Below are 11806 nucleotides of genomic sequence, written 5' to 3' on the forward strand. Positions count from 1 at the left end.
CTTGGTGCATATATTTCTGTGCTGAAGGACATGTAATCTCTAAAACAAGAAGGGAAAAAAGCATCATCTCTAAGTCACCATTCAAAAACCATGGGAAGTATAACTCAAGCCATTCAGATAGTTCTGATGTTAACACTAATGTAATCATTAACACAAGCACAAACGAAGTAGGCCAGTAACAATGAAAACGCTAATCAAAGTGTATCATGCATCTCACATTGGACACCCAAATAACATCGGTTATAGCTTCGTTATACATCCTACAGTTAGCACCATTTTTATATTTGAACACTGAAAACAAAATGAAGACCTTAAAAAAACTAAAATTAAGAATCTATCAAAGAAAACACTGCATCGAGGGTGAGACTAAACATCTTTCAAATATATTTACATCAACTATCAGAAGCCTGCTGTGTAGCACTAAAGAACCGAGACAGACATGATTAGTTTTCTATCCCTGCTTACCAAAGCATAGATGAGTAACAAAGTTCAACCAGCCCATATAGAAAAAGCATAAACAATAAATATGTAATGTCTTAAAGCAGGGCCCCAAATATGATACTAAAACCACTGTTTTGCAACTTTCCATACTATTAGCCCTAAAATCATTCAGCAGAAAGAGCACTCTGATGATTGACATGTTATTTACAATCCTTAAAAGTACCCGAAGTAAAAGCAGCCCTTTTTTAAAAAACAAACACACACACCATGTGAAGCATACATATTTACATCCAACAGTCACAATCCACATTTTGTCCAGTCATACGATACACTCCAGAGTCTGAACTTCTCTCATCCTAGTAAATCAAATACAGATCAAGAAAGAAGAGCTAAAATTATTGAAAATAAAACTAAAAAGCAGCAAGGTTTTTCTACATGTAGGAACATAAAAACTTTCCCAGTCTCAGTGAAGAAAAGTGCACGATTTAATTGCTTAGGACTTTCCTTTTTTTTTTCCCCTTGTTTAATTATTAATTCACTATATAATCAAGAGCAAGCTATTAGTCAGTTCAAAGTACCCAACAAAACTGAGTCTTCATGCCACTTTAAGTTACAAAGAAAGCAGTGCAGCTAGCTGTCAGGTTCAGGTCACTGGGCACTCTTTCCTGTAGTACCTCCTTGTGCGATTTCCACAAGTTCACACTTGTCAAAGTGCAGTTAATCCAAAATTGCAGCGACAGTATATCATGCCTGCTGAATCCAGCCATGTATCTGAGATAGGGTCGTATTTCTGTACTGTGTTCAGATAGGAAGACCCTGAGTGACCACCGACGACATACAGGTAGTTATCGATTACTGCAGCACCAACTCCTAACACAGCAAGAAAAGAAAAGAACAAACAGGTTAAGAAGTAGACTATGTCTCACAGAGAATAATTTATATCTTAATGCATTTTCAAAACTCATTTCAACAATATCCTATAATTATACAGGCAATACAGCAATATAGGCTTACTAGGAAATAAACAAACCAAAACCCAACAAAATAAAGCAAACAAACAAACCAAAACCCTTAACAAAACAGTCAGTTGCCCACTACAGGAAAGCATTTTCAAAATACGCTTCTTCTTTCAACACACAATAATTGTACACGTTCACAGGGTCCAGTGTGGCACTGTACGATGATCAGATAAGAGTATTGCCATGCATTCTTAAAGAACTAGGAAGAAAGCAGTATATTTTATAATGTATATTTGCATGTTTTTCTATAAACCATTCATCTTGTCATGTCTTCAAATACATCACACTATGTAACTTATGTCTTAAAAATCCTCTTAGACATTACCATTATAGCTCTAAAAATAGTAAGACCACCTACATTTTAAACATTCTCATTGTTCTCGTGGCTTTCCTTAGTGAGGGTACCAAAGAAGCTATACCAATCACTTAGAAGGGTCACTGTATTTTGTGCTTTCGATGTCCCTTGAGTGCCTATGGTTCTGGAATTTTTCAATCATAACTCATAGCTTTGTGAAAAACCCTAAAGCATTTCTATCATTTAAAACTGCCTTTTAAGTAATGTCATTTGAGTTTAGGTTCAGAAATAACAATTTCTCCTTATACCTAATGATGTATTTGTTTCTTCTCTAGAAATCCTAAAATGCAACTCGTTTTTGATGAACAATCTTCTTTGCAGAGGAAAGAATATTTGATAGGGAACGTAAAGATAGTGATATATAAACCAAATAAAGCAGCCAGGAGGAGGGAGGGAGGCAGGGGCGATGGTGGATTAGGGACACACAGTACTTTTAGACATCCTCAAGAATCTGAAGCAACCGTTAGTTATGTGGCTGTGGAGAGAGGTGGCTGGTGTGGAAGGGCAGGGGAGAGAAACAGCGAGCAGCAGGCAAAGCCCAGGTGCACTCAGCAAATAGCAAAGCAAGAGGCACATCCTCCAGTGAGAAAGAACGGATCTGAAGGGTTCCACATGCCCACTAGAAGACAGACACACTGGATAAATGAAGTTTGTGGTGGCATTTCAAGCTTGGCATGGTGGTGCACACCATTCATCCCAGTCCTCTGGACACAGAGGTTGGTGGATCTCTATGACTTAGAGGCCAGCCTGTTCTTTATGGCACAGGGCAGGCACACAGATTGCACTTTCAAGCTTGCTCACTGGTAATATGGGTGGCAGTCATCTCAGTAGAGGTCTCACACTCAAACTTGAGCAAAGAAAGCACAACATTCCGCATCTCTACATTTCTACACAACAAAGGCCACACCTTTCTCAATGACTGATCACTGCAAGAAGTCATTGTGACTTGGACTGAGATTCATGGAAAGGGATCTACTTGACTCTAAGTAGAAGCCACACCACAGAGGCAGAGCTGTAGTCAGATAAAAGAGAAAAGCCCTGGCACACAAGATAATCACAGTCCTGTGCTTTGTCTATGGCTTCCAGAGACAACGTTGGCTTGACTCAGCTGTGTAGTCTCAGAGGATCACAGTAAGTTGTGGAAAGTTCCCATGCTAAATCCACGTAATAAGAGGTATAGTTCCAAGGAGCTCTGGGGGGTACTGGTTAGTTCATATTGTTGTTCCTCCTATGGGGCTGCAAACCACTTCAGCTCCCTGGGTATTTCTCTGGCTCCTTCACTGGGGACCTTGTGATCCATCCAATGGATGACTGTGAGCATCCACTTCTGTATTTGCCAGGCACTGGCAGAGCCTTGCAGAAGACAGCTATGTCAGGCTCCTGTCAGCAAGCTCTTGTTGGCATCTGCCTAGTGACTGGGTTTGGTGGTTGTTTATGGAGTGGATCCCCAAGTAGGGCAGTCTCTGGATGGTCGTTCTTTCAGGCTCTGCTCTGAACTTTGTCTCTGTATACCACCAATCAAAGAAAACACATGGTGGAACTTGTGGCTCTAGCTATGTATGTAGAAGAGGATGGCCTAGTCGGTCATCAATGGGAGGAGAGGCCCTTGGTTCTGTGAAGGTTCTATGCCCCAGTATAGGGGAATGCCAAGGCCAGGAATGGGAATGGGTGGGGAGGGGAGCAGGGGGAGGGGGGCATAGGGGATTTTTGGAGGGAAAACTAGGAAAGGAGATAACATTTGAAATGTAAATAAAGAAAATATCTAATGAAAAAAGAAGAAGAAGAAGAAAAAGAGTTTTGAACTCATAAAAAAAAAAAAAAAAAAAAAAAAAGAGTGACTCTGAAAGGAGTAGTCATCCATCTAGTGTGTCTGGTGGGAGCAGTTCAGACGGTGGAGCCAGCACATCCACATTAGCAGGCTTACATACACACTAGATAAACTCTCATGGGGCTCAGATGAAAATAGCCCTTTGTAGTCTAAATTATAAGGACTTTATAAAGAAAATCTAACTTATATACTCCATCTAGAAAACAGCAAAGTGTGAGTGAATGTGTAGTATGAGCATGGTGTATGTGTGTGTGTGAATGTTACGTATGTATATCATGTGGTGTGTATTTGTGGTATATGGCACATGTATGTGTGTGTGTGGTGTATGTGGTATATATGTGTGTGTGCATACATGCCCATGTGTGTATGTGTATATATGGTGTGTGTGATATGTATATGTGTGGTATATATGTGTTTTGTGGTATATGTATATGCATGGTTACATGATTTTTGTGTGGTTATGTGGTATATATATATATATATATAGATATATAGATATATATGTAGTTTTTGTGGCATGTGTATGTATGTGGTATATGTGGTGTGTAGGGTATATGATTTACATTATACATATATGGTATGCATATGCTGTATGTGGTATATGGTTATGTGGTTGGTATGTGTATGTATATGTGTATGTGTGTGTATATATATGGTAATCTCTTGATAACTGAATCCGAAGATATTAAAATGTCTGAAGGAATTCAGAATCTAATTTAGAAATGAACAATAGAAAAAGGATTCAAAGTCAAATTTTGTAAATAATCAGTGATGCCAAAGAGAATGCAAACAAACAAGAGGTGAAGTAAGAACACCAAGACCTAAGGCAAGAGAGCCACGTGGATGAGAAAGCAGCACAGGTAGGTACTGAGGTTCTGCAGGAAACAGATGAGAAATATCAATAGCTGTATAACAGCTCATGTTATACAGAAGAAGAACGTCACAGGGATAAGGACAAGATCGATGAAAGGGCGAGATGGCCACAGAGTTCAAGTCCTCTGGGACATGATCAAGAGACCGAACTAAATAAGTGATGGGATAGCAACAAGAGAGCCTGAGATAGAAATTAAGACAAAGAAAACCTTTTCATAAAATGAGAGCTGAAATTTCCCCAAATCTAAAGTGATAGGAGGGAAACAGGTCATTTCCACTAAAAGCAGGAAAGGAGATAACAGGCAATGAGAGTCTAATTCAGTGTAACACCTAAATTCTCTAGTCAAAAACGGGGAAGACGACAAGACAGAGGAAGGAAAAGTGATATAAATAGGAGAGAAAGAAGTATAATTACTTGTTTTTTAAAATTATGTAATTGTGAATTTGAAGACCATAAAAACTCCAGCCGCCGAACCCACTGTGCTGCTTGGGGATTACTCGGAATCTAAACTGGAGCCCAGACACCGAACACCCACCCCGTTGTCTGGAAGTCATTTCACCCAATACTTAGCTCTAGGACTGATAAATTCCAGTGACCTGCAACCCCAGGACTGCAAGGCATCCTGCAGCACAGATCTCAGGTAAGGTCCCAGGCCCAGTACACCCACCTTCTTTCTTACTACTCACAATTCCGTCTCCACACTAACACACAAGCATGCTTCCCAAGCCTGCCTAGTGTTCGCAGCCTAACCCCAGACAAGGCCTCACAGCCTAGCGGCATCTATCTCACTTGTCTCTATCTGAGAGCAGCATGTCCTGAACCCCATCCCAATGAAGACCACACACTCCCACTGTGACTCTGGCCCTTGGTACCAACAAGGATCAACTGTAGAATGAGAAGAACTCTCCTGAGACTTGTGAGTACTGGCAATGAGAATCTTCTAAGCTCCTAAGGCTCAGATGTTACTGCATCTATCCCTGGATGAGCTAAGACCTCTTCTCATGCTTCAGGACAGAGTGGCCTCTGAACACCAAGCACCACTCAGCTGGCCCACATCCTGACAAACTGGGGCAACAGCAAAGAAAGATCCAAACAGCCACTCATCAAAGATGAGACCAGAGAGCCATACCAAAACAAAAACAAACAACACTGCCAACAAAACAACAATAACCAAAATCTAGATGCCTAGGTCCCAATTGCAAAAATCACCAATAGCATGAATAATGAAGACAGTATATCTCTATAAATTAGCACCCCTACTTGTAATGTCTCAGGAAAGAAGAAATTTAGTTGATGTACAAGACAAGGATTCTAAACAGAAATTATAAATATGTTTAAGGAACCCAAGCAGGGTATAGAAAGAGGAAATCATAGTGAAGGCATAGAAAATATCTTCAGTAAAATAAACCACAGAAGACCATTCCAAAACTTAATGAGGAAATGCCTATCCAAATACAAGAAATCTATTAGACACCAAATAGAAAAGACCAGAAAATAAATTCTCCCCCAAGACATATTACAAATGATACTAGGGGGCTGGAAAGATGTCTCAGTAGTTAAGAGCACTGACTGCTCTTCCAGAGGTTCTTTGTTCAATTCCCATAACTACATGTTGGCTCACAACCATCTGTAATGGGATCTGATGCTCTCTTCTGGTCTGTCCAAAGGTAGCGACAATATGCTCACATACATTAAATATATACATACATACATACATACATACATACATAAATAAATAAATAATCTTAAAAAAAAAAAAAGCTCACAAATGATCCTAGAAAGGAAGGTATGGGCACACTCAAGTCATCACAGGAAACAAATAATGTCAGGATACATAATCAAATGAGATCCGAGAAAACAACGCAACAGTTCCAAATTGATACACCTTTTAATAATAAGTCTAAATATTAAAGATCACAATTCCCAAATAAAAATAAATGGTTTTGCAAACAAACAACCCCCCCCCACTCATTTAGATCAATGGGATACGACAGAGGACCTAGAAACAAATCCCCACAGCTATAGCCACCTTGAAAAAGGAGCCAAAAACACATATTGGAAAAAGCCTCTTTACCAAACAGTGCTGTGACAGTTACAAATCCACAAATAGAAGAGTGATACTAAATGCCTGTCTCTCACCCTATATAGAAACCCACTCAAAATACATTAAAAAGAACGTCAGTGTATGATCTAAAATGTTGAAGCAGCAAGAAGAAAATAAATAGAAAATTGTTCAAGTTAGAGAGACAAGGACTCTGACCATTTAGTAAACATTAATTGAGAAATAAGACTGAGCAGGAAAGGAAACTATGATCACAGTGAAATAGCAGTCCATAAAACAAACAAACAAACAAACTCGGCTAGATATTTATCTAATTAGAAACTAATATTCAGAATATATTAATGACTCAAACAAAAATCCAAATCAATAAAAGAGTAAACAACTAAACAGTGAACTCTCAAAAGTACAAATCATAAATACATGAAAAAATGTCTAACAGTCTTTAGCTATCAAAGTAATGACGATCAGAAGTGTCTTGAGAGTCCATTCTACCAGACACACAGAAAAGAAACTGCTATGTCAACCAGGAACAGTGGAAGTCAGTCCATCCATGACTGCAGTCTGTATGGAATTCCCCACCATAACAAAATAGAACTACTGTAGCATCCAGATCTCCTACTTCTTGATACACACCCAGAGGAAAGAAAGTCACAATAAAAATCCCCGTAGACTTGTGCTTATAGTGGCTTACTGTGAGAGGCAGATGGAGTCAGGAGAAATGGCTGCAAGACTGCAGGCCAGTATGCAGCCTAGCAGCATGAAATGAAAAGAAACCCTGCTCGAAACCAGGTAGGAGAGAACCAACTCCTGTAAAATTCTTCTCTGACCTTCACACCCATGTGGTATACCACACTATACCTGCTGCTCCCTCTTCCTCTCTGTTTATTGCTGTGTCTGTCTCTCTCTCTCATACACATATACACAAGTACACAAGTGATTCTTTTCTAGCAAATATGCTGTTAAGGTCCAAGGTGCTAATATTATAATACACTATGTGGAGTCTAATGAGTTAACAATTCAAGATGTGGTTCAATTGTAGAGTATTTACATGCATCCCAGTATCACAAAATAAAACAAAAGAATGAATAGAAAAAACATTACCTGTCCTGGGCTCTTTCATTGGTCTACACACTGTCCACTGATTTTGATGAGGATCATATCTTTCAATGCTTGACAAATGTGAGACACCGTTATGCCCACCTACCACGAAAATAAAACCTAGCATAACTCCGACGCCAAAGTGAATCCTCTTATCAGCCATGGGTGCAACCATCTCCCAGGAGTCCTTACTTGGATCATAACGCTCCACACTGCAAGGATTTACATGATGAAGAATTAATTCATAGGTCAGTTTTGTTACTTGCTAGTCCTGAAAAACTGAAGCCCACCACACATTTAAAATTAAACAGATAAAAATAGTGGTAATTTGTCCCAAATGTTTAGGTATCTGTGGATAAGATACCAAGTATAAAAAGTTTACTTTGTGAGCAGGACATAATAGTTATTCTTTTATACATCCATGAGGGACTGCAGGGTCAATTCCATGGATGTTACAATCCTTCATACAAAATAGTGGTGCCGTACATTTAAGCACAAGTCTTTTTTATTAGATTGCTCACAGTGAGTAAAACACTACTACTAGCTATAAAAAAATCTCTCAAGCAATTTTAAACAAAGGTTTAGAACTCTGATTCACAGTACATACAGTTGGTATCTTGTAAACTTTACTACTCTTATTTGTATTTCTCCTTTATTCAATATATTACAGAATACAAAAATCATTCTTATTCTAATAGTATGGTGACATGTGTAGTATGCCCAAATAATCCAGAAGAAATATGAAATAGTATTTTAATTTTAAAAGCTGCTTCTTTACAGTAATTATTATGTACACATGAATATGGGCATGAATGTACCACAAAAAGACAAGAAAGGCTCTTGAGCTGTGGCTCTTTCCCTCTATCCTGGGGTTCAGAGATTGAGCACAGCTTGCAAGACAACCTCAGTTGGTTGTACAGTAAGCACATCTGCCCACTGAGCCATCTCACTGGCCCAAGATTATACTTTTATGTTTTATAATGCATGGGAACACAAGAATTGTACTTCTACTTTATTCCATTAAGCAACCTGAGAAAAGATCATGCACACACGTGATAAACACATAATTGCATCATATAAAAATCTCAATTTGTCTTTTTAGGTTTCTCAGCTCTCAAATGCAGTTTACTACATTAATTGAATTTAAATTTTAATAGAGATTTGAACCTCCGTGATATAAAATATTACACTTAGGAGCAGTCTAAATCCTCAAATACTTGTCAATATTACTTAAGCATATTAAAAAGTCCTTTTGTACATACAAATTTAAAACTCAGAAATGAATGTAAAGTTTGCTTCTGTAGAAATCTACAGTCGTAAGCAATTTAATCACTGTCTTCAATACCTGTTCATGTGAGCGGGGCCATAGCCTCCAATGGCGTATATCATTCCATCCAGGACAGCTGCAGCAAAACAACTTCTTGTGGTTGTCATTGGGGCCACAGGTTGCCACTGCCTTATTTTAGGGATGTATTTTTCTACAGACTGCAAGTAAGACTGGCCATCATATCCACCTAAAGCATAAACTTCTCCAGCGAGTACTGCCACTCCGAGAGTACTTCGGCTCTCATTCATTCTCTCGAGAGAAGTCCAGGCGTTTGTATCAGGATTCCAACATTCCACTGAATTTTCATGTTTTCTGACAGTCACACCAGGACGCACGCTAGTTTCAATACCACCTATAACAAAGACTTTTTGGTCTAAAACACATATTCCGAATTCATAGCGAGGAATATTTAAGGGCGCCAGACCAATCCAAGAGTCATTCTGGGGAAAGTACATCTCCACACTAGCGAATAAGCAGAGAAATAATAGATTAAAATATACAAATGGCCCATGAACAAGCATGTTTATTGCTGTTAATAATCAAGGCCATGTAAATCAAAACCACAATAAACCATGATGTATCTTCTACACCGTTCAAAGTGCAGACAGAAAATAACTATTGGCAATAGTGTTGTGCAAACATGGACACACTGGCTGAGAGGGTAAACTGGTACAAACTACTCTGGAAAACAGTTTTATCTGACAAGGCGGAGAATACATACCTTCACTTACAATTTCATTCTTAATGTGTCTCTTCTATTGAGTACTTACTACAGCCAATTTTGTAGTAGGCAACATATCCAAAAATGTTCATTGGAGCACAAAACAATAATTCATCACAAAGAAAATGGCAAAATAGTATAGTATTTATATGTATTGCATACAGTTGCCCCATGACTAATATACATTCTTAGATATGTGTGTAAGATAAATGCATCCACATATGTATGCACCTGAGTGAATGCCTAAGTCCCGCATATAACTTCAAAAGACTGGAAGCAGTCCAAATGTGTAGCAAGCATCAAACAAATAAATGATGATATTTCATACCACAGTGAAAATTAATTTTACACATGAGAACAAGATGTTAAATTCAAAACAATTCTGTATATTTTCATTTATATCAAGTTCACAAATACATAAAACTAATTCCGGGATCAGAAGCACATATAGTTATTACCTTTGGGCAAGGAAGAACAGGTAGGGGGTTCAAGGTTGCTTCTGGGTGCTGGCTACATTCTACTACATCAACTTTTGCTTCATTTATTAGGATGGACTAAATAGTACATGTGGGGTTTGTTCACTCTGGATATGGGTAGAATTTTAATATTAAAGTGAAAACCATATTATATCCATATACTATAGTTCTTATGAAAGTAAATGAAGTCCTTCCTCACGCAGTGTCCGATATGTCTCACAACTTTGCTGACTTTGGGTGAGAAAGCACATCTCTGAAGAAATATATTTAAATAAAAATGTTGAAAACCTTCATATCTTTGAAACACTTAGTATGTGGAAAATTATAATGAAAAGCAAAATAATGTAACACATAAAATTGAGGATTGCTGGGAGCTTAAACCAGAACATGTTTGTGTGTAACATGTGCTAGCAGTGGAAAGAGGTGAGGACTCAGGAGACATATGGCGTAACTGGAAAAGAAAGAGGTTGTTTAAAGGAGAGGAACAACCGCCTGACTATATTGAGGTGGGAGAAGTGATCAGAACTGAACTGAACTTTTCAATACCCTAGTGGTGTTAGAAAATTGGTTGGTGTGAGGAATAAATAAAGAAAAAAACCACACAAACAAAAAGGAAAAAAATCTCACTGGAAATGAACCTAGAAGTTCTAAAGGGGAATTATCTAGAATTCATGGATTTCTGCTTACCTAACTCATGCGAGATAACTCACGTAAGCAGACACTGCATATAAAGGTTACTACTCATCCTAATGTTTTTTGGTTGTTCTTTTGTTTTTAATTTGAAACAGGGTTTTATTATGTAGGCTTGGTTGGCTTAGAACTCAGGATGACCTTGTGTTCATGACTATCCTACCGCCTGTCTCCCAAGTGCCAGGATTACAGGTGTGTGGTATGACATTTGGCCCCCAGTAAGTCTTCTAAGGGCAAATGGCAATCAGTTTTATTAATACTTTCATGGAGTGAGTGTCAATGTGTTGCCACATGTCCATTCAAGATTTGACATATTCCCAGTTACTTGTAAGCATCTTCAGTACGTCATCCTCAGGACTCCCTATGTCTAAGCAGAACCTTGGCTACCTCTATCTAACTTGACCATCTAATGCACACTTTCTTCTCTAGCAAGCCTTAAGCCCGACATTAAAAAAAAAAAGAAATTCCACAGAACGGGATCTCCCCAGACCCTCTCTCTTATCGCTCTGTACTACTTGTATATTTTAGTCTTTCTCTGACTTATCAATCCCTATTACTATTTCAAGACATTGCTTTTTCAGGAACCATCCTTTGTCCTGTATCGTCAGTCCACTCTCTTCTTTATGGGCATCTTCTTTCAAACATACTCAGATATTTCTATTCAAGAACCAAATATAACAAATCAAACCTTCCTGACCTATCTGTTGCTCTCTTTACTTACACTTTCTTCATTCATTCTCAACACATTGTAATGTTCTTAGACATTAATGATCATTATACTGTCAAGTATAACAGCTACTTTTTCATCTTTATCTTTCTAGACCTTTCTTCATACTTGAATTTGTTGATCATCTTCCCTCCTTCTTGACAAACTTATAATTCCTTGGGGTCCCTGAAACTCTTTGCTGCTTCTTC

At 38.3% G+C, this 11806-nt stretch overlaps 1 protein-coding gene across 1 annotated transcript in view; it reads right to left on the minus strand.

Moving 5' to 3' along the window:
- Positions 1–904: 904 nt before the first annotated feature.
- Klhl28 (kelch like family member 28) overlaps positions 905–11806 on the minus strand; it is a 22792-nt gene continuing 11890 nt past the window's right edge. Inside the window, exons 3-5 of the mRNA XM_021179568.1 lie at positions 9023–9466; positions 7681–7889; positions 905–1311 (exon numbers count right to left, since the gene is read on the minus strand). Coding sequence (XP_021035227.1) covers positions 1148–1311; positions 7681–7889; positions 9023–9466 — 817 coding nt within the window. The 3' untranslated portion in view covers positions 905–1147. The remainder of the gene's footprint in view (positions 1312–7680; positions 7890–9022; positions 9467–11806) is intronic.

The sequence above is a fragment of the Mus caroli genome, chromosome 12 (genome assembly GCF_900094665.2).
Source record: "Mus caroli chromosome 12, CAROLI_EIJ_v1.1, whole genome shotgun sequence".
NCBI classification, from domain to species: Eukaryota; Metazoa; Chordata; class Mammalia; order Rodentia; family Muridae; genus Mus; species Mus caroli.